The following is a 23,800-nucleotide window of genomic DNA, read 5'->3' as shown; positions in this document are numbered from 1 at the left end:
TGGAAAAACTGCATACGATTGTGCAAAGTTTTTGCTTTTCATTTTTAAGTGCTTGTATTTATTGATAAGCCTTAGTTTGTAAAAACAAATTGTCTATATGTATTAAACATCTTTCAGTGATGAATGAGCTCGGTTTGAGTGCTGCCAAAGGCAAAAGCTATTTATGATTTTGCTCTGACACCTGTTATTGAATTACAGTTCCTCATTAAATGTACAAATCTTAGTGCCTTTTTAAAAGAAATATGAACTGTATGGCTACTTCCACTTAAGCTGCAGTCAGCCGAAAAGTCTGTTGTACAACCCGTCACTGTAAACCTGAAGCCTCCACAGCGCAATGGAGACTCCGCAGTGAACAACCATGTTAACTGTATGTAGATGTTAAAGAATGTATGTTATTGTACATAGAGCAATTCAGAAATGTGTAATTCTTTTATATTGTAATGTTTTAAATAAATGAAGTGAAATAAGTTTGGTCTGAAAAGGTCTCTGCTGTGTGATGACCGTCTCCAGAGGAGGAGCAGCAGTGGAATGCAAATTATTGTTTGCAGTCAACACTGACCATGCCTCTTTTTTTAGACACTAAATGATGACTTCATGCAAACTTTTCCAAACTTTCATGAGGAAACTTTGACCAAAAAAAGGAAACTTTCCTGGAAAAAGACTTTCTCAGGAAACCTTCCCCCTAAAAAGGAGAAAATACATTTATTTCATGAGAAACTTTCCAAAAAAGAAGAGAAACTTTCCCACAGATTAAGAGAAACTTTCCCAAAATGAGAAACTTTTCCAAAATTTCATGAGAAACTTTCACAAAAAAGACAATCCCAAAATGAGAAACTTTCCCAAAGTGAGAAACTTCCAAACTGTCATGAAAAACTTTTCCAAACTTTCATGAGAAACTTTCACAAAAAAGATAAACTTTCCTGAAAAAAAGAAACTTTCTCTGGAAACTTTCCCCCAAAAAAGGAGAAAATATAAATATTTCATGAGAAACTTTCCAAAAAAGAAGAGAAACTTTAAAACAAAAGAGAAACTTTCCCAGAGAATAAGAGAAACTTTCCCAAAATGAGAAACTTTTTCAAAATTTCATGAGAAACTTTCACAAAAAAAGAGAAACTTTACCAAACTTTCATGAGAAACTTTCACAAAAAAGAGAAACTTTAAAACAAAAGAGAAACTTTACCAAAATGAGAAACTTTTCCAAAATTTCATGAGAAACTTTCACAAAAAAAGAGAAACTTTTCCAAACTTTCATGAGAAACTTCCAAACTTTCATGAGAAACTTTCACAAAAAAGATGAACTTTCCTGAAAAAAAGAAAAACTTTCTCTGGAAACTTCCCCCCAAAAAAAGAGAAAATATAAATATTTCATGAGAAACTTTTTCAAAAAGCAGAGAAACTTTAAAACAAAAGAGAAACTTTCCCAGAGAATAAGAGAAACTTTCCCAAAATGAGAAACTTTTCCAAAATTTCATGAGAAACTTTCACAAAAAAAGAAACTTTTCCAAACATTCATGAGAAACTTTTCCAAACTTTCATGAGAAACTTACAAACTTTCATGAGAAACTTTCACAAAAAAGATAAACTTTCCTGAAAAAAAGAAAAACTTTCTCTGGAAACGTCCCCCCCAAAAAGGAGAAAATATTAATATTTCATGAGAAACTTTCCAAAAAAGAAGAGAAACTTTAAAACAAAAGAGAAACTTTCCAAAAAAATAAGAGAAACTTTCCAAAAATTTCATGGGAATCTTTCACAAAAAAATGAAATTTTCCCAAAGTGAGAAACATTTCCAAACTTTCATGAGAAACTTTTTCAAACTTTCATGAGAAACTTTCACAAAAATGATAAACTTTCCTGAAAAAAAGATAAACTTTCTCGGGAAACTTTCCCCCAAAAAGGATAAAATTTCAGTGGAAACATTCCCAAAAAATAACCCTAAAAAAAGAAACTTTCATGAGAAACTTTCACAAAGAAGAAACTTTCCCCAAATGAGAAACTTTTCCTTTTGTGTAACAATCATAAAACTAAACCTGTCAGTAAATTGAAGTAATAGTAGCTAAAGTAAAAAAAGTACTTCAAATGTAAACTTAAGTGCAATACTTAATTAAAACTGCGAGCAGTGATAACGGACCCTCGCATGGCACGTAACTCGGTTAGTGCTACGACCGCCTGACGTGTCGGACCGCCTGGCCTGGCCACCGCCACGGGGTGGGTCGTCCCAGGCCACCGCCACGTTGCCAGTCGACACCGCCACGTTGCCAAGTCGACACGCTCGACTGGGGTGCAGAGTTCCACGACACTGGGACCTTATACCGGTGTAAAACATGACATTTTATGTCGCCACTAGGTGGCGCTCTAATTGTGAGTCAATATTGCAGTGCAGACGTGTTCAAGGTGGGACTCTCATCAAATGTGAGAAGTTTGAACATGATCGGACTATGTACATTGAAGTTATAACAGTTTAGAGTATTGTGGCGAAGCATGACATTCATCCATGTTCAGGGCGCCGTAATTGCGCTCCCGTAGGACTTATGTAAGAGCTTTCGATGATTTTGCATCGTTGAGGCCTCTAGAACAATCTCAGTGATCAGTGACAATTGTCATCGCAGCTGCCTGAATGCCGTTACGACGTGACGTGGTGGTGCTGTTGAACTCCGCACTTTTCACATGGGAGAGAGAGGGGGATGTGACATGTATCAAAGGATCTCCAGCCGGGATTCGAACCTGAGGCTGCTGCATATATGCAGACATGGGTAAATGGCATGCACTCTAACCACTCAACCACCTGCCTGCCATGAATAAGCCTTTTTATGACTGTTTTGGACTCCCTACACTCAGATTTTGATTGACACGCGATATAGAAGCATATGTTAGGACTTTTACATCATTTTTACAACATTTTATGAATTTTGTCGATTTTTCACTTTTTTTCCGACATGCTATAGTATGACTTTTTTTTTGGCTGTTTTGGACTCACTACACTGAGACTTGGTGCATCAAGCGATATGGGCGGTTTTTATGACTCTTTAACAATTTTAAATATTTTTTTATGAATATATCCTGACTGACTTTTTCGTGAATTTTCGACGTGCTATAGTATGACTTTTTTTTGGGGGGGGGGAATATGACTAAGCCTTTTAATAACTATTTTGCACTCACTACACTCAGATTTTGATTGACACGCTATATAGAAGCATATGTTAGGACTTTTACATCATTTTTACAACATTTTATGAATTTTGTTGATTTTTCACTTTTTTTTCGACATGCATGTATGACTTTTTTTTTCCTGAAAAAATTGATCATGGCTTTTTATGGCTGTTTTGGACTCACTACACTGAGACTAGGCGCGTCAAGCGATATGAGCGGTTTTTATGACTCTTTAACAATTTTAAATATTTTTTTATGAATATATTCTGACTGACTTTTTCGTGAATTTTCGACATGCTATAGCATGACCTTTTTTTAACAATATGATCAAGGCTTTTTTTTTTAAAGATTATTTTCTTGCATAGACACCTTTGTATTTAGCGGTGGATAGAGAGGAAACATGGGAGAGAGAGGGGGATGTGACATGTATCAAAGGATCTCCAGCCGGGATTCGAACCTGAGGCTGCTGCATATATGCAGACATGGGTAAATGGCATGCACTCTAACCAATCAACCACCTGCCTGCCATGAATAAGCCTTTTTATGACTGTTTTGGACTCACTACACTGAGACTAGGCGCGTCAAGCGAGATGACCGATTTTTATGCCTTTTTAACAATTTTAAATATTTTTTTATGAATATATCCTGACTGACTTTTTCGTGAATTTTCGACGTGCTATAGTATGACTTTTTTGGGGGGGGGGGATATGACTAAGCCTTTTTATAACTATTTTGAACTCACTACACTCAGATTTTGATTGACATGCGATATAGAAGCATATGTTAGGACTTTTACATCATTTTTACAACATTTTATGAATTTTGTCGATTTTTCACTTTTTTTTTCGACATGCTATAGTATGACTTTTTTTTTCCTGAAAAAATTGATCATGGCTTTTTATGGCTGTTTTGGACTCACTACACTGAGACTTGGTGCATCAAGCGATATGAGCGTTTTTTATGACTCTTTAACAATTTTAAATATTTTTTTATGAATATATTCTGACTGACTTTTTCGTGAATTTTCGACATGCTATAGCATGACCTTTTTTTAACAATATGATCAAGGCTTTTTTTTTTAAAGATTATTTTCTTGCATAGACACCTTTGTATTTAGCGGTGGATAGAGAGGAAACATGGGAGAGAGAGGGGGATGTGACATGTATCAAAGGCAGTGGCGGCGCCAGAGTATTTTTTCTGGTTCAACTACGGTGGGGCTAACTCATACGACGGTGGGGCTCAAATCAATGTCAGAATTTCAATGTGAATATATAACAAGACCCAGTGGCGCTGCCAGCCGGAATCCAGTACGCACTGGGAGGACTTTTTTTGAAGGTGGAAAAAGAAAAAATTGATGCTGCTGAACCGGGCCGGATGCAGCCGCATTTGAGAGGACGATCGCGCGTGTGTGCGCAATTACGCATAGCGTGTGTTGGCCCGTCTCCACTACACAATACAGCTCGGCTCTAGTCTCGTCACCTCTCTGCTGCTGAGCACTGTGGGCCGAGCCGATGCATGTATCTCTCCCCGGGCCGGCAGAGGCCCCCAAAAAGGCCGTCGAATTTGCGTAATAAGAAAAAGAATAAAAATCCCTTCAGTTTCAATAGGGCTTCGCTGCCCGACGTTGTCGGCGCTCGGGCCCTAATTAAATGCATTGAGTTACGTTCCACCACTGCTACATACTGTGCAGGCAGTATTCATTTCAACAGTTAACAACAACAGTCGTATCTAGTGGCCGTTAGGAGAACTGCAGCTCATGTTCATATCACAGAGACAGGAGAGAGTGATTAAGTGATCAAATGATTTTTATTGATTAAGACAGATTTATTTATTCGCTGTTCACTGGGATCAAACTGAATCTGGAGATGGGAAACTGTGATGTCACAAGGAGGAAGAGACGACGATGATGTCATTAGTTTAGCTGTAAGCGTCTTTCTCAGTCTGTGATTGGCTGGATGGTGCAACTACTGGGAGCTCAGGGGTCAATGCTGGCTGGACAGGCTCCGCCCCTGACTCACCTGGAGAAAGAAAGACAAGTCTTTTAGATCCTGAGTTGTTACATGTTAGTACACAGATGCAGATTGGTTTGTAATATTATATTATTATTAACTCTTCTGTAACACTGGATGAGTAGAAAACAATAGAGAAGAATAAAATAGAATTGAAGTCAAACAGAGTTAAGAAAGGAAGACCAGGGGCTGCAGAGTTACACAGTGATTGACTAAGTAGAAAACAGAGAACAGTAGAGTAGAGTAAAGTAGAGCACTAGAGAGGAGTAGATTCCTCAACTCACCGCTCAGTCTGGTCAGTCTGGTTCCCAGTTGGCTCCAGAAGGAGCAGGAGCTCTGACTCAGACCCTGATTGTGTTGGAGGGCGGGGCTTAGCTGCAGGTAGGTAGGCGGGGCCTCAGAGGAAAGTACCTGCTGCCAGCGGGGTAGAACTGACTCCGCCCACACTCCTGAAGGGTTCGGGTTCCTGAAAAAACACACAAAAAAAAACAATTGTTGTTTGTCCAACGAGCGTTCATTTTTAGAAACGTTAATATGTGGAGTGTTAATCTAACTCGTGTTTGTCTAAGAGCATCAATATAACGAGCGTTAATCTGACCCGGTCCTGATGAAGCTGGAGATGTAGGTCATCATGGCAACAGAGAGGCGTTGGTCAGAGGAAGTGAAACGCTGGGAGCCCATTGGATGATGAGGCACCCCAAACACAAACTGAACATCCAGAGGAACAGACACATCGGCCCTGCACACAAGAAACAATCAATAGCTTTGATCAAGAGTGATCAGTTCAGCTGACGACACACTCAATAGTCTCTCAATAGTGAGACCTGGAAAAAACGATACCGAAAACGATGTGTGAACGATTATCAACTACAGGTGCAAATGTTATCAGTATCAGGAAGTAGTCCGTACCTGATGTGGGATCTGGTGGCGGGTTGGTGGTACAGGAAGACGTTAGCTTTGCTGTTAGCCCAGTGGCTAGCCATCTGTAGACTGGGACAGATGATGAACAGATCTCTGCAACACAAACAAAACCCCCCGGTCACCAAAGGCTGGGCAACGTCCACATGAGATGTCTGATTAGCTGTTTATAGCTTATATAAAATACCAGCAGTAATGTTCACACCAGACGGTAAAACTCCCTGATGTGAACTGAGTTTGTATCTGACCTGGTGGCGTTGTTGAGCGCTCTGGAGAACAGGTTGTATCCGGCAGGTGAGGCACCGTGATCCAGAGAGTAGAACCAGGCGGCCGCCTCCTTCAGCAGGTCACTTCCTGTCGCTCCGCCCAGCGAGCGACTCAGAGCCTCGTAAAACGCCGTCTTACCATCAGCTCGACCCCGCAGGGCCTCAAAGTCCTGCACACGCAAATAAAAAAAAATCTATATTTTATTTAAGATTACATATTGTGGAAGAACATGTTATCAATGATGACCTTCTTTACTTTTCATCCTATGTTTTAGACTATTTTTCATCAAGTTGTTGTCTGTGTGACCTCTGACCTTTATCCTGCGAGCGCGGCTGATCAGTCCATCGTGTTCAGACGTTCCCAGCAGCAGGTCGACTCTGCGGAGGGACGACTGAGAAACGGACTGACGGACCGGAGACCAGGACTGAAACGGGCCGCTGACCGCCAACAGCTGCAACACACACACACACACACACACACACACACACACACACACACACACACACACACACACACACACACACACACACACACACACACACAGGTGAGACATGTAGAAACGTGGACTTTTCTCTTTCAAACCAACGTGACAAGCCGTCCTGTACTTTGGTCTGAGCAGCGTTGAGCGTGTGAACTGGCGTCGCTCTGAGGCAGGCGGCCATCTTTTCATCGTCCATGAGGTCAGAGGTCACGCAGCCGAGCTCTTTGGCCAGATCTACCGCCTGCCGTCTGGAGGTGGAGGGAGTCTGAACCACTGATGGAGAAAACACAGAGCCGCCCTGCAGGAGCAAAAACAACGCATACATATAACTACCTTGTATCACTGATCACAGTTTACAGCTAGTATTACTGCTCTGAAAATACTACTACTAACTACTAATAACTTACTACTTTTACTGCTAACCGCTCCTGCTGCCAGCCTCTGCTGCTATTACCAGTGCTAAATGCTAATCCGACAACTAACGGCTGCTTTTATTAAGTACTGTTACTGCTGCTAATACTACCAGTACTTCTGCTATTTAATGTCGTTGCTGCAGCTAAATACTATTACTGCAACCAACTGTGGCCTTTTTACGAGTACTACTAGTTTAATGCATTTTCTAATACTGCTGCTAACTAGGTACTACTAGGATTACTTGTATTGCTTTTATTAGTGCTGTTACGTTCAGCTGCTGACTGCTGTTTCCATGGTTACTGAATCATTAGATCCTCTGGAGGAGTCAAAGATAAACAGACTGAAGGTGAACCGGAGGAGGTCTCACCATCAGCATCATACGCTGAAACAGAGGAGATGAAGAGGAGGAGGAGGAGAGGAGATGAAGGCTGGCGATGTCGGCGCCGTGTCGCTCTGACCCAACTGTCACTCTTGTGTTGTCCCCGCCCACCAGAGAGATGAAGGCGTTAACCCAACGAAGCACCGCCTCCTGGTCTGACAGCCCGTAGTTCCCATGGAGACCAGATGAACCTGCACACAGTTTTACGGAAACTAATGATATAATAATAATGTACACATATTATTATCATTATCATTGTTATTTTCTTTTTACCGGTGCTGAGGAATCCAAGCGCTGCGGTTCTGTAGCTGGCCGTTACCACGACGATATTACCCACAGCAGCAAGGGTGGAGCCATCCAACAGTCCTGGCGTCTGATTGGCTGAAGGGTTGAAGAAGAAAACCAAGACTGGGACAGGCCCCCTCTGACACACACACACACACACAGACACACACACACACACACACACACACACACACACACTTACAGGTCAGCTCAGGTCACAGAAGACTCCTTTGATTTACATTTTATTTAAAGACTTTAAATTAAAATAACAATTAAAATAAAAAATATATATATTTTATTCCTTTCTCTAATTTTACTGCAATTTAAATTACCTAAGTAAAAATCTTGCATTCAAAAATAGACTTGAAGTAAAATTACAAAAGTATTAGCATAGAAAAATACTCAAAGTAAGTAAAAGTACCAACGATACAGAATAATATATATTATATTATTGTTTTAGAATCATCACTGCATTATTATGCATTGATAATTATGCAGCTGGTAAAGCTAGAGCTCATTTTAATGACAAAAAAATAAAAATTACAATGAATGAAGGATGAAATGAAAACAATGCACTGTTTTAAGGACTCACCAGAGTAGCAGGAGTATAGATGTTGAGGTAGAGACAGTCTTCACTGGAGGCTGCAGACTCTTCATCACCTGGCTGGATACAACTTGGACTGGGAGACAGACAGACAGACAGACAGACAGACAGACAGACAGACAGACAGCTTGTTAACTGCAATGTTTTGGTTGCTTAGGAACAATTCACATAATTTGTTTGAGTGTAAAAATACTACATACAAGTTAAAGTCCTGCATTCAAAATGTTCCTAATGTAAAAGTACACAAGATTATCAGCAAAATGTACTTAAATTGTCGAAAGTGAAAGTACTACTAGCAGACAGGTAGTCGGTCAGACAGACCGGTAGATGACACACAGGGAGTTACCGTGGTTTGGTGGCGTCCCAGGTTCCCGTCCAATCGGCTGGCTGAGCTGCTGCAAAGCGGAGCAATCCTATTGGTGGACGGGCATATGGGACTCCCAGGAACTGAACGACTGTCTTCCTGTCTGAGTGGAGAGGCGTCTCCAAAGCAACGCCCTGCAGGGTGCCATGACCCGGGATGGAGACGGTCGTAACCGACAGCAACGGCTCTGAAGAGAGAAAAGAAAAATTCTCTTAGTTACTGTGCTCTGCTTGGATTGGCTTCTCTGAATTGGCCTTCTCTTGGCTGATTGGCTCACCTGTCCTTAGGTACACCTGGGAGGCGGGCTCTCTGAGGACCAGTCGGCAGGCGATAGTTGTCCTGGACGAGCTAGGGGTGGAGCTTAACCCGCAGGCTGTGGTATCGGGGTAGAGGACACAGCGAGTGGCAGACCCCGACTCGCTGAGTGACACGGCGGCACAAGACTCCGACTCCTGACACGCTGAAACAGGAAGTACCGATGATGTCACCTGAGGTAGGTAAAGTACATCGCGAAAGACTGCGTTTGTTGTTAGCGGTGGTTACCATGGAGACACCAGTCCCTGGTCTTGTCCCGGTCAGTAGCGATGTCACGGCTCACATGGATGACATCATACGTAGAGATAGACGGGTCGACGAGGACTGACGAGTCAGAGAGGAGACGCCACTGATCCAGAGACACTGAGACACAATCAAGTACCAGTATTAGTTATTACTTTCAAGGTTGTAGTAACAGTAGTATTCAGTAGTAGTAGTATTGTTATTAGTTGTAGCTGAAATAGAAAACAGGTTGTTACAGTTGCAGTACTTACAGTAGTCTAATATTTATAGTAGTAGTAACTGTTGTTGTAGTAACAGTACTAGTATTCAGTCATTGAAGTAAAATAGTAGTTTCACTATTAGTAATAAAAAATACTTGCAGTAGAAGTAGTAGTGGCTGCACTATTAGCAGAAGTAGCAACAGTGTTAGCAGTACTAGCTCTTGTAGCAGTAACACCAGAATCAGTAGTAGTATTAGCAGTAGAAGCAGTGTTAGCAGTACTAGCTCTTGTAGCAGTAACACCAGAATGAGTAGTAGTATTAGCAGTAGAAGCAGTGTTAGCAGTACTAGCTCTTGTAGCAGTAACACCAGAATCAGTAGTAGTATTAGCAGTAGCAGCAGTGTTAGCAGTACTAGCTCTTGTAGCAGTAACACCAGAATCAGTAGTAGTATTAGCAGTAGAAGCAGTGTTAGCAGTACTAGCTCTTGTAGCAGTAACACCAGAATCAGCAGTAGTATTAGCAGTAGAAGCAGTGTTAGCAGTACTAGCTCTTGTAGCAGTAACACCAGAATCAGTAGTAGTATTAGCAGTAGCAGCAGTGTTAGCAGTACTAGCTCTTGTAGCAGTAACACCAGAATCAGTAGTAGTATTAGCAGTAGAAGCAGTGTTAGCAGTACTAGCTCTTGTAGCAGTAACACCAGAATCAGTAGTAGTATTAGCAGTAGAAGCAGTGTTAGCAGTACTAGCTCTTGTAGCAGTAACACCAGAATGAGTAGTAGTATTAGCAGTAGAAGCAGTGTTAGCAGTACTAGCTCTTGTAGCAGTAACACCAGAATCAGTAGTAGTATTAGCAGTAGCAGCAGTGTTAGCAGTACTAGCTCTTGTAGCAGTAACACCAGAATCAGTAGTAGTATTAGCAGTAGAAGCAGTGTTAGCAGTACTAGCTCTTGTAGCAGTAACACCAGAATCAGCAGTAGTATTAGCAGTAGAAGCAGTGTTAGCAGTACTAGCTCTTGTAGCAGTAACACCAGAATCAGTAGTAGTATTAGCAGTAGCAGCAGTGTTAGCAGTACTAGCTCTTGTAGCAGTAACACCAGAATCAGTAGTAGTATTAGCAGTAGCAGCAGTGTTAGCAGTACTAGCTCTTGTAGCAGTAACACCAGAATCAGTAGTAGTATTAGCAGTAGAAGCAGTGTTAGCAGTACTAGCTCTTGTAGCAGTAACACCAGAATCAGCAGTAGTATTAGCAGTAGAAGCAGTCTCACCATTGTTTTTGGTTGTTGGCAGATTGAACGGAGGACACAGAGCTGGAGAGGAACTCCACTGATTCACTGGAAACACAAACATGTCAGATTATACACTTGACTCTGTGTGTATTTATACACGTGTACTGTGTGTATTCATATTCAGTACCAGGTTTCTGGTACCAGCCGAAGGGGTCAGGTGTGGTCTTCACTACAGACGGTCTGCAGTCCTGAGTCCTCCAGGTGGTCGTGTCATCCTCACCGCAGGTCTGAACCCCAAGACTGATCAGAGAGAGACACACCACGTCGGAACCACCTGCAGCACACACACACACACACACACACACACAGACACAATGTTGTATCTGTTTATTTTCATGAAAAAAGTTAAATCGATATAACGACCCATGTGTCACTTGTGTTTTTAAAGTATAATTTAAAAGGTCGATTCAATTTTATTTATTAGGAAAAATAAAACAAACAAATTAAGTTTCTTGTTTCGATATCACCAAATTCATATTTAACTAGTGTTTTGTCATTAATAAACTTCCACATAGAAAAGTTACTCCAAATGTTAAAATGCATTGGTTACCATGGTTACCTGGTGATTTGGTGTCCCGGACAAAGCCGATGCCACGGCAACAAGGATCCTCATCACAGCGCCGCTCACACTCCATGAAGCCCTGGGACAGCGGCGTGTTTTCTCTCAGACTGACTCGGCTGCGAACAGAGTAAGAAACCATCTTCTGGAAGGAAACTCTCTCGTAGAAACTCTTCACCGGTCCGGACAGATCCACTGAAAACACACACAGTAAGGGGTGAAGAGAAGCTCCTACTACCACCGTAAATCAGCCTCAGCATGTTTTTGACTCTCATCATGATTGGCTACTGGTCTCCCTCCATTAACGCTGATTGAAGCACTGAAAACAACAGCAGGACTCGAGTCAGAGTCGGGAGGATGGATGAGAGAGGAGGCATTAAATAGAGCAATGAGAAGCACAGAGTGTTTACCCTTTTTGCTGTAGGTATTGTTGGGCGGTCTGTCCAGCAGGGGGCGGCAGGGTTGTCTCAAAGGTTTGTCGTACGCTCCACAGACTCTGCTGTCCGAATACAAGGAGCAGCTAAAGAAGCCTGCTGAGTCGGCGTCTCTGAGGTCGGCGACCGAGCACTGCTGCTCTCCATCACAGCCTGGAGGACAGACACAACATCTACTTATAGTCATACCTGGGTTCACTGAAAGAAAACCCAGTGAAGCTAGCGGCACACCAACTAGTCCACAAGTTCTCCGTTTATTAGAGAATGTGACGTACGTGTGAGACACAAGAGCAGTGCCTGCTGGGAGTTGAAGTTCTTCTTGTTGAGCCAGAAGGAGAGCATGGGAAGTTTTCTCTGAGGATCCACGAGGACGTCGTCCTCTGACAGAGACTCAAACTTCAGCTGCACTGACCCTGGACACACAAATACACATCATCAATATCTGGATTAGAGATGCAACCAGTGGTGTAACTTTACGTGACTCTTATCATTTCATGCCACTTTCTACTTCACTACATGTATCTGTAAAGTACAGCTTTCGTTTCCTCATAGATGAATCATTTAGAACACAAAACATATGAAGAGTTTATAAAATATATAACACATGATGGTGATACGAACCGTCCAGAGGAGGATTGAGTTCTGCTGCTTCACAGGAAGAAGAATCAGAACCAGCAGCTGCTGAATCAGCATCTGAAACAACAACAACAACAGTGAGAAACAATCAGCATGCTAATGTCAAAGTTGAGCTTTGGAGCTAGCATGGCGATAAAAAGGCCATAAAGGCATGTCCAGGTACCAGTGTTCAGGTAGATGGCCTGGAAGCTGACGATGGAGGCCTGGTAGTCCTTCTTGTTCTTACTGTCGGCGGGCAGGGACGAGTCAGCTAGACGGAAAACAACAAAAGAATAAATAATTAAATAGACATCTTCGGTTTTGGCCATTGCCATTTGGATTTCTTGTTGTGTTCCTGGGGTCTCTGGGGCAAGGCAACATATTGATTACACCCATTCGCTGTTAAGGGTGAATATTGATGCAAAATACTCTAAAAGACGCTGTATATGCTTGAGTAACGCAAGGGAAAAATTTGCATTGCGTTTGTTTGAACACACACACAGTTTTTGTTGTTGTTTACTGAGTCTGTTTCTTACTGATGGTGAACTTTTGTCCTCCGAAGTCAAACACGAAGCTCCTCTGCTGCTCGTTGTAGGTGAGGCCTGCCCCACAGACGCGATCGGCTGTTCCTTGTCCAATCACATCCCAGTCCTGGTCCCCGCACATCAAGACTGAAGGAGCCCTCAGCCAACCACAGAGCAGAGAACCTGAGGGGAGGGAGGTGAGATTATTAATTCAATCATTTACTTATCAAGTCTTCCATTCATTCATTCTATTCAATCAGCCAATCATTTAATTCCGTCTTGTCCTAATTTAATAAATCATTCCGACATTCACTCATTCATCCAGTTATTAGTTCTTTATTCTTTAACTCAATTAATCAATACACATGTTGAATCCTTGGTATAATTCCTTCATTCATCCATTCACTAAGGTGATGTGCGTCTCCATGGCAACATACCTCCGTTCAGGCTGTTCTGGTTGAGGATGAATCCGTCGCAGCAGGCGTCGCGGCTGCAGCCGTCCTGACAGAAGCGATGGGCGTCGGAGAGAGAGGTCCGCCCGGCGGAGAACACCTGAGTCCTGAACACGCCTGAGACCGCCTTCATCATCCTCATCCTCTCAAAAGACTGCTTCTGCCGCGACGAAAACTCCACACCTGAACAGTTAAAGAAATATGACTGGGTGTGTTTTGTTATCTCGTTGATGTCATCTGGTTGCCGCGGTTACTGTACCTTTCTTTCTGAGGACCAGTATATCGGAAGCCCCGCCCCGCACTCTCAGAGAGCAGCTCAACCAATCAAAGAGCTCGGCCTGAGGATTACCCAGAAATCCACTGGTCTGAAAGAGTCAAATCATTTTTATGAGTCACTGTAGAAGACAATTAATTATAATTGATTTTAATGATACAAACATTAAAATCGAATTATTTCATTTACAAATGATTATATTAATTATTTATGTCTGGTGGACAGTTATAAATACTACATTTCCCATGAGCCTTAGGTTTTGTTGCTATGGTGAAGGAGGCAATCAGAGGTGCACGGTTATTGAATTGATCCCAAACTGTAATCTGTAAAAGATTACGTATGTATGTGTGTGTGTGTGTGTGTGTGTGTGTGTGTGTGTATACCTTCTGGGAAGTGTTGCAGTGTGTGTTCAGTGTGTGTGTGCTGTACAGTTCACACTGAGTCTGTCTGTCGAACAGCGCCACATGGTGGCAGGACGGCTCCACTGCACACGCTGCGATAGAGATGGACGACACACAGATGACACACAGTCAAAACACACAAAATACAGACCATAATAATATTTAGAACGTGTCTGTGTGCTTCACCTTGAACACAGGATGTGATGTCAGAGGTGGTTGTTTGCAGGACATCAGTGTCTTCGGCCCCGACAATCAGATCTGATCCAGGAACAGCCTGAAACCTGCTGAGAACTGTAACGCGGACACACACTCGTCAGAAAATACTCCACAATGAAAACACAAATAAATCTAAACGGCTCTCTGATTGGCTGCCGGGACTCCACCTGAACACTCGTCGTCAGTCAGAGGCTTATCACTGCTGGTCCACTCAAGCTCCGCCCCCTCACTGCTGACACACCTCCACCTGCCGGACAGGAAGTCAGGCTGCGCTGAAAGGAAGTCGCCTCGTTCTGAACACCGCAGGCCCTGCCTCTGACACTCCGTCACACCTGACACACAGGTAAACACACACACTTTTAACATCTGGAGTTCACTTCATCTGCTCCGGTTCGTGTTCACGCTGACCACTCACACTGAGTGACAGATGATGCTCCAGCAGGTGAGGAGCCTCTGGGGCATCTGTTGCAGAAGTCCCGCCCCTCTTCATCCTGATAGGTTCCCTGAGGACACACAAGACACGCCCCCTCTCTGGAGTAACTCCCAGCGGGACAAACGACTGTGGAAAAAAGACACGGAGACAAAGTGAGTGTCATAAACCACATATCACCGCCAGCTGTGTTGATGAACGACACACAGACTTACCGCAGCTTTCGCCGTCACTGTTCAGGTGGTAACCGCGGGAACAGCCGAAGCTCAGCGTTGTCATGGAAACCAGTTTGGGTTCTGACTTAAGCATGGACTGGATATTACCCAGAAGTTCGTGAACTCCCTCCAGAAGTCTGGACTCATTCAGAAACAGACCTGACACATTGAAGAGAAAATACTTTTTTCAGCATGAATCCCAACAAATGAAAAACTGCTTATTTCTAAATAAAAACCCATGCTGATCATAATCACTGTTTTTTTTTTTTTTATGAAGTCTGGTGGAATTTTTTTCCCTCAGTGTCGTGGCGACAGGTTAATGTGCTCACCGATGTCATGGAGGTCAGGGAGGTCAGAGGTCGGGAGGTCGGACAGGTCAGCAGTAATTCTGACGGTTAACTTCAGCGTGTTGTCGCCATCACACTGCAGACGCACCGAAGAGTCGTCACACAGTGACACCGAGCGACCTGACATGGAAAGCTACACACACACACACACACACACACACACACACACACACACACACACACACACACACACACACACACACAAATACAAACACGTTAGTTTTCCCAGATTAAAGCTAAAACTTGTCAGTTTTTAATGAAACATTCTCATATTAAGTCAAAACTTGATTTGTTTCATCCGTATTCATATAAGTGAGTTCAGTGTTCACCTGTGCAGAGCAGAGCCCCCTGCTGGTCATCGCGGTGAGCAAGGCAGACTGTAAACTGCTGATCTGAGAGCAGGACGACGACAACGACCAGAGCTGAGAAGACGACACTGACTGTAGAGGCTGAGAGACTACACACACAAACACACACACACACACACACACACACACACACACACACACACACACACACACACACACACACACACACACACACACTTTGAACTTTTCCATCTGTTTGTTGGATTACACAAAGGTCAATAGTGCACAGTGTTGTTACCTCAGCTCTAAAGTAATTGGCAAAACAAAAAGATCGATAATGTCATTTATGGATACTTTAAGATGGCCTGCATGTAAAACAAATAGAGGTTTGGTTTTATCACAAACCCTTCTGCATCACTTTGGGTGAATGAACATTTCATTCGAATTTTGAAAGATGAACCGCAGCTTCTTAAAACCACAATGTTTGATCCCACGGCCATTACAGTAAAATCATGCATTCTATTATATCAGACTCTTCAATCTAGAGCCCTAGTTTTTACTATTTTCCACCAGATTGAGCCATTTTGTCCTATAAAGCAAATACATGCTATTCTCCTGGCTTCCAATAGGGGCATCGCTGCTGTATTATGGAGCCGTGCATTGTGAACTAAATCAGTCTAAGTGGGCTGAACTTTAAAAACAGTGGAATGAGCTCTTACTCTGACAGGCGCCACTCAGTGGTCTGTTGTCTCCGCCCCATCGCCGACTCTCAGTCACGCACCGGAAGCTGCCGACAGGAAGTGAGTTCTGGTAACCGCGATGACAGATGAGGTCACAGCTCTGCTGACCGTCAGTTGCCGGGCGGCACACCAGTGCACCATGGGTAATGGTGGAGTCGGGACAGAGAGGACCTGGAGAGAGGATCGACAACCCTTCAGCAGCCTCCCCTGAGCTGCAGTTCCTCCAACGTCCACTAGATCATACCGTTTTACACTCACGGTCACATGATGGTGTTTGCCCCGTCTGCCGAAGCATGCGGGTCCCGCCCACTTCCAGCCCGTCCTCAGCGACACACCAACAGGAAGTGATGTCACACTGCATTGGGATGAAGGAGCCGTCGGGGCGACACTGGAAGCCCTGTAGCTCACACAAGCTGGGACCTGAATGCACCACACAGTTTACAAGTTTACAGACTGAAGTGTGACAGTGAACACATCACTGACGTTTATGTGTGTGTGTGTGTGTGTGTACATGTCAGCTGTCCTGCAAGGCTTGGTGTTGCCGACTGTATCGTCTCTCCAGTCTGAGGGTTGACGCACCAGCCTGCGGCGCCACCTGTCTGCAGCACAGAGAAACCGCCATTCTGAAACACACATGATTTATATTTTAATTCATAGATGGGTGGCCAGCGGACCTGAGTTTTTCTACTAGACACCACACACTACACGTCATCATTCACCCATTCACACTCACATACACTGATGCAATGTGGCACCATCGGAACTAACATTCATGCACATTCACACACCACTGGCACAGCCTTCGGGGTCTTTGACATGTGGACTGGATCAAACCATGTGTGTGTGTGTTCTTGCCTTGTCACACTCTGGGCGATACGGTGAATTGGTGGTGAGGTCAGATCCTTTCAGCCAACCAGAGAGCAGCGTGTGAGCCTGAGCTCTCTGACAGCGAGTCAGACCTACAGAAGTGCACACACACAAACACACATAAATTATGTGCACTTGGAATGTAATTCAAATAATATTATTTAAAGTGTGTGTGTGTGTGTGTGTCTTACATTTGGGCAGGTGGAGTGAGCGACTGGTCAGAGAGTCAGGGATGTACTCTCCATCTTCATCAACACACCAACACTGACCTGAACACACGGACGCAGAGCAATGAAGAAGCTCTGGAAGTTACCAAACACTAATACTCTGCATTATGGATTTAAATGTGTGTGTGTGTGTGTGTGTGTGAGAGAGAGACCTGTGCTGTGGTAACACTGTGTATCCATCCAGAGTCCGTCGGCGTCACACTGCGGCGTGAAAGGCTGGTATGAACGACGCTGAGGAGGCAGGAACATCTGGACAGCTGTAAAACAACAACACTGTCAGAGGAGACCGCTGACTTCAGAGACTCAACAATGATCGTGTGAAAAACAGATATAATAAAACAATAAAACCAGGCCTTCATCCACAATCTACATCAGACTGTGACTCACTGGAGAAAGCAGCCAATCGCAGAGCAGCTTTGGATCGGCTGAGCAGCCTATCAGAGACCTGCAGCTCCTCCTCTGATTGGCTGATCAGGAGCTCCTCCGGGGTCAGACGCAGACCGTCGGCCAATAGGAATCCATATCCCAGAGGGAGGTGGGAGGAGTTAGAGAGAGTGATAATGCTCTTCACTTCCTGTCTGAACGCCATGACCTCATCCAACGCCTGAGAGCACCGACCTGCGAGTTAGCATCAGACTCTGGTTAGTGTCGCTAACAGGTTAGCAGTCAGTTTGTTTAATGAGCTAGCTGGTTCGGTATGTTATTACATGTATTAGCTCAAAATACGATGAAGTTAGTGTGTAAAGCATAGCATGAAAATCATGTTATATTCACAAGATCTTAACCATTATAACACTGTCTTCTTTATACATTAATTTTTATAGTAAAATGTAACATTCATAATTGTAAATGCTCCGAAAAACAAGAAAAAAATAAATAATTTTTTTTACCACAATCTCACTTAAATATAAAAGCTGTGCAAAATATCACATTTTTACTTATTTTTACATTTATAACATGTAAAAGATATATATATATATATATATATATATATATATATATATATATATATATATATGAAATACATCTTGATGTTTCAGAGGTGCGTGTTGAATTATGCAGTTTTATCTGACCTGATGAGGACCGAAGCATCTGTGTTGTTCTCTTTGGACCTAAAACAGAAAAAAAATAAAAAAAAACATTGTTACTGAAAATATAGAAATTCCATAATTCTTTGTTCTCATTCATGCTCCTTGGAGGATGAACGCTTTAGTCAGATAAATCCTCAGGATGTTGTGGCTGCAGCCTTGAAGGAGACTCAACTTAAACTGGTCGTGTGAGGCTTTTTAATCTATAAAAATACAGAATATTCAAGGTGGAAACTTTCCATGGAAATTAAGTGGAGTTTATGGAAAATAGATTTGCTGAAATTCCAAAGCTTAACTTCCCGTGAAAAACAGATCTAGAAATGTGACAACCTTTTGTGACCCTTGTTTGGAACCACTGGTCCAAAGAATCAGTTTCCTGAACTTTTAAAGAATATAACAACACCCTTGAGCCTACAGTGTGACCTCTTACAGTTGACAGCGCCCCCTGTTGACCCAGCAGTCGTTGTTTTCCCCTCAGCATCCACACAGAAGCAGCGTGATCCGACACACTGCAGTGGCAGGAAGTCTCCGTCCTCCGAGCACGCTGGGACGTGAATCTCAGCACCGGCCGCCATGTTTCCCTTCACCTTCAGCGCCATCGCTCGCTCTCTCTCGCAGCGGGACGGACACCGAGGTCGACCACCGGCGGTACGCGACCCTGCGACCTCCTGACCCTGAGTGCTGACACACCAGCACTCTCCACCTTGACACTGAACCTCCTGGAAAACACCGCTGGAGGTGCAGCTGGGGACAAAGATGGCCGCTGCGTTCTCGTCCCCATCTCCGGAGCAGGAATGCAGCAGAGGAGTCAGAACCTGGAAAACAGCAAGAACCTAATGAAGTTTCAGCTCTGAAGCTGGATTTCTATCCAACACAACATCCACAGTAAAAACTGAACATCTTCTCAGATATTGCGATACTATGTGTATGGGTACTATGAAGTCTCCTTCCTGGTCAGGCAGTGTGTCTGACCTGTTCCAGTGAGGAAAATTGTGAGCTGCTGCTGCTCCTCAGCGTCTGTTCGAGGGCAGAGAGGAAGGCGGGGTTCTCCAGAGCTCTGCTGACGGACTGGACCAGGTCGCGGTTCTTCTGGAGGCTGACTGCAACACCCTGAGAGGTTAGGCGGTCTAGACCAAGGGCTCCCTGAGCTCCCACCACACCGCTGAAGTTAAAGGAGGCAGCGTTCTTCAGGAACTTCCCTCCGAACAGGTTCTCCTGGAGGCGGCGAGGGGAGGAGCGAGCCAGAGCCTGCAGAGCCCCGCCCACCGAGGGGAAGAGACCGTGGAGGACTTCGACCAGGTGGGACAGGACGGAGGTCGGGTCCACCTCGACCGGCAAGAGCTCCCTGAGAGGCCGGAGGAGGGAGAGACAAGAGGCCGTGGATCTGACAAGGGAGGCCCGGAAAGGAGGATCAACGGGACCAGAGAAGAGCTGGGAAAGAGCCAGACGACGCTGAGAAGGACAGTCAGCGGGACCCGAACCTGGAAGAGGAGGAGAGGAAACAAGAGAATACAAGTGGACAGGATAAATACAATTAAATATGTCATTTGATTTACATTAAAACTACGTTCCAGGATACTCACTGCAGACCAGCGAGTCTCCGTACTGTCGTGTCCCAGGAAGCTCCCTCCCTGTGGGGTCCACACACCAGCACTGCCCCCCCTGCTGACACTGTCTGGAGGTGAAGGATCCTCCGGTCTCACAGGATGGGACGTAAACACTGGACGTCTCAATCGCTGCCCGCCGCTCCTCCTCACAGGCAGAGGGACCTGAGAGAGAGAGGCCAGTCCAAACCATCATTTACTGGAACACATGTCACAAGTTTAACTGGTTTAAACTTCAAATCGGTTTAAATCAGGGCTAACTCATCCCTGAACTATGCTTCCCATCAACACACAGACGCGTAAAGCCTAGAACCAACAGGTTTACATCTGTATCTGGTTCTAAAAGACTGGATCCATTTAAAAGATGGTTGAGATGAATGTAGTTTACATCTGAAATGTCCGGTGAGGGCGAGACGGACTCCCAGCATCCTCCTCTGCAGGATTCTGTAGATGTTGCTCTGAGAGAAGGAGCGACTAGCCCCGACACCGGAGAACGCAGAGTCGTACACCTCGGACAGGAGAAGCTCCACACCTGGACAGGAAGTTCACACAATCATCATCATCATCACCAATCATCTTCATCATCATCAGTGTGTGTGTGTGTGTGTACCTGTGTCCTCCAGCTCTCTACCTCTGCTGTCTGAACAGAAGCAGAAGGAGGAAACCGTTGGGAAAAACGTCCTGAAATTACTGAACGTCTTAAAGGCTTCTGGCAACCTGAAACAGCACACACACATACAGATTAACACACACATCTATACCCACCAGAATACACAGAGAAATGCAGACAGACAGGTGAGTTACATGTTGAAGGTGTGCAGCAGGTCCAGCTCTGCTCTGTCGGTCATGTTGATGAATTTACACTGAACAGGCAGGAAGCTGCCGTCGTCGGCGCACTGAGGAGGAGAGTGAGACCTGGAGCCGTGCAGGAGACGCCGCGACCTCACCTCACAGCTGCCAGGACCTGCAGGTCAAAGGTCACACACACACACACACACAAACCCTCAAATACCATTCAGTTAACCGACATCTTCTTGATGGAGTATCAGCTGTTAGTAGTGTTTGGTGCCAGGTAGGTAGTATCAGTGGTATTTGTACATACAGCGTTGAGGTGTCCCGGTCTGTCTGGTCCCATAGAGCTCCATGCCGTCCTGATCCACGCACCAACACTGACCCCTGCTGGAGTCACACTGAACTGCCTCAAAGAGTCCTGCAGGAGAACACTGGAGGACCGCCTGCAGCTGGCAGGGGGACGGACCTGAAGAAGGACAACCCAGTGAAAATGTAATATATTGCTGTACTTCATGTAAGTGCTATATAAGTCCTATACATTATTATTATTATTATTATTCAATTATTACTTAAATACTAATTTGAGGAACGTTTCATGCTTCATTTTCATACTTCTCCTCCACCAAATCTGTGAGGAAATATTTGACTTGTTACTCCACCACAGTGACTAGAAATTAAGAGTTTTGCACAAAATCATATGAAGATGTAAACCTACAGCTGAAACCATTAGTCGAACAATCAATTAGTCATTGAAAATGAAATGTAACCTTTTAATAATTGTGACCAAACCATTATTGTATTTGATAAATCATCTGATTTTACACCTGATATCAAACCGTAATAAATACATCAACATGTGTTAGAGTTGGTGTGTTTCTTACATTGAGGAACAGAGTTGTTGGTACGAGTCCCGACGACCTCCTGACCTTCAGCATCAACACACCAACATTCGTCCCCCCGCACACTGCACTGCACAGGTCTGAACACACACACACACACACACACACACACACACACACACACACACACACACACACACACACAGATCAACCACTTTTTAACGTATAATAAATAGTGACAGCAAACATAAGCAAAACTATAATTATGAATAGACTTTCTAAAAAGGCAATCGCAATTTTTGTTTTGGCAAACAAATGCTGATGATTCCACTTAAGGTCGGTGGGATAATGATAATAATTCAATGTTATCAGATGTTTTACTGTGATTTTTATTCAAGCCCCTTTTAGAAGTTTCATTTATGAATAAGACCAAAGTATTACATAAGGTCAGTTTATTAACACAGGGTTAATTATCATGTTTTATTCTATTTATCCATTTTTTTTTTAATTATCACGTGCATGGCTTTCTTTAACACAGATAAAGAAATAGAAACAGGAAATATGGACTGCAGATATTTACCTGAAACTGCCATCATGTGTGCAGTGAAGGACACCTTGTTGCTTGGCAACAGTCACGCCCCTAAGCAACTCACATTGACTCAGGGTCTCTGACTCCAGCTGGTACTCTGGACAACAGTAAGCCAACAATCAACAACCAGTACAATAATCACAGCATCACCTCGATGATTAAATCAGCAGGTGCTTGTTTCTATATAAATATATCAAATATATACATATTCTGATGTTCTTTTCGTTGTATTATTTGTACATAAAGCAACTTTCACAAAACAAGCACTCTTGTTTGTATCGTCTCCCTTTAAAAGAAAACTTTAATAACACACTTTTCCCATCAGCCTTAAACACACCATCTGCACATATAGTATCTAAGATGTAAATGAGTAAAGGCATTAATGTGGAACTTTTTCTTTTTTAAAGATGCATCAATAGATAATAAAAAGACAGTTTCACCAGAAAAATGAAATAAAGAGGTCGAGTGATCCATCCAAACGCCACAAATATTCGAAGTATTCAGAGTCGACTTTGAAAGACTTCTCTTTGAGACAGTATAGACAAAAATGTTGTTGATTTGAGTCTAAACATGAGATTTGCTGATTTTAAGTAAAAACTAAGGAATAACTCCTGACTTACACTTGAAATTAAGTTGCAGAGAACTCGTAGAAAAAGGTAAAAACAGACAGCTGTGACACACAGACAGACAGACAGACAGGTTCAGGTGTGTTTACCTGAAGCTTTGCCGTGCAGCAGCTCTAGGCAGCAGACCAGGATGCAGGCGATGTGGAGCAGCCAGGCCATTGTGTCTGCGGTGACGGACTGAGCACCGCTGCCTCCCTTATAAACCTACAGACCTGCTGAGTCAGCATGAGGACGCCACCTTCGTGCCCTCTCCCTCCTCGTCTACGTCCTCGTCTGTCCCTCTCGGTGGAACCAGGAGTCCTCGATCGCCACTCAGGAGGCGGCCAGCCGGCCGTGAAGCCCTCCGATTGGACGAGAGGCTCGTTGAATGGTGGTCGCCATTCAGTGTGACGTCCATGGTTCTTATTTCAGCTTACCGAAGCGGTCTCACCTGAGGACCAGGTGTCCCCACTGACAGTACTTGTGAAGTAAATGAAGGAGTACATCCCCCCCCCCCCCTCTGGTTTAAAACAAACTTCAGCTCTAAAGTTCAGAGAGTTCAGAGGATCACCTGCAGTGATTTACTTGTGAGGAACCCTGAAATAATGCATTACCTACACCCTTTTACTGGGTGCTGGAGCTGCTCAGAGGACGGTTCCTCAGGTTAGTGAGAAAGAGCTGAAGGACTCGTCCTGGCCGAGGCAGAGCTGCTGAATGGAGGGGCAAGAGCAGGAGAAGGTTAGTGACATTAGTCAGGATGAC

General features: G+C 43.9%; 1 protein-coding gene across 1 annotated transcript; it reads right to left on the bottom strand.

Annotated features, from left to right (window-relative positions):
* Nucleotides 1-4,934: 4,934 nt before the first annotated feature.
* On the bottom strand, nt 4,935-23,222 carry tg (thyroglobulin). The gene is made up of 48 exons (XM_084026203.1): nt 23,149-23,222; nt 22,425-22,530; nt 21,887-21,984; nt 21,316-21,471; nt 21,018-21,177; nt 20,824-20,930; nt 20,602-20,745; nt 20,193-20,378; nt 19,582-20,090; nt 19,040-19,424; nt 18,595-18,633; nt 17,909-18,139; nt 17,674-17,778; nt 17,486-17,563; nt 17,283-17,386; nt 16,939-17,050; nt 16,686-16,847; nt 16,407-16,598; nt 15,709-15,836; nt 15,362-15,512; nt 15,033-15,191; nt 14,803-14,946; nt 14,555-14,719; nt 14,358-14,462; nt 14,154-14,263; nt 13,756-13,861; nt 13,482-13,679; nt 13,057-13,227; nt 12,705-12,791; nt 12,527-12,598; nt 12,181-12,318; nt 11,882-12,058; nt 11,472-11,666; nt 11,040-11,186; nt 10,892-10,957; nt 9,412-9,546; nt 9,146-9,328; nt 8,851-9,055; nt 8,493-8,580; nt 7,889-8,039; nt 7,604-7,806; nt 6,947-7,120; nt 6,655-6,792; nt 6,323-6,510; nt 6,066-6,170; nt 5,755-5,895; nt 5,441-5,622; nt 4,935-5,165 (listed from the first exon to the last, which is right to left on the bottom strand). Exons 1-48 carry the CDS (start codon nt 23,216-23,218, stop codon nt 5,065-5,067), a joined length of 7,257 nt encoding a protein of 2,418 aa, XP_083882329.1. The 5' UTR covers nt 23,219-23,222; the 3' UTR covers nt 4,935-5,064.
* Between the last annotated feature and the right edge of the window lie 578 nt (nt 23,223-23,800).

Source organism: Eutrigla gurnardus (assembly GCF_963514095.1).
Source record: "Eutrigla gurnardus genome assembly, chromosome: 14".
Lineage (NCBI taxonomy): Eukaryota > Metazoa > Chordata > Actinopteri > Perciformes > Triglidae > Eutrigla > Eutrigla gurnardus.
This window is presented reverse-complemented; position numbering and strand designations above follow the sequence as displayed.

Bases quoted from the DNA above. Each gene is read 5' to 3' on its own strand.
- tg (XM_084026203.1), bottom strand. From the start codon at position 23,218: ATGGCCTGGCTGCTCCACATCGCCTGCATCCTGGTCTGCTGCCTAGAG. The intron at 12,319-12,526 runs GTTCGTATCACC...TTGTGTGTCCAG, and splicing joins ACTCAATCCTCCTCTGGACG to GGTCAGTGCAGCTGAAGTTT. The intron at 5,623-5,754 runs GTCAGATTAACG...GTGTTTTTTCAG, and splicing joins TCCAGCTTCATCAGGACCGG to GAACCCGAACCCTTCAGGAG.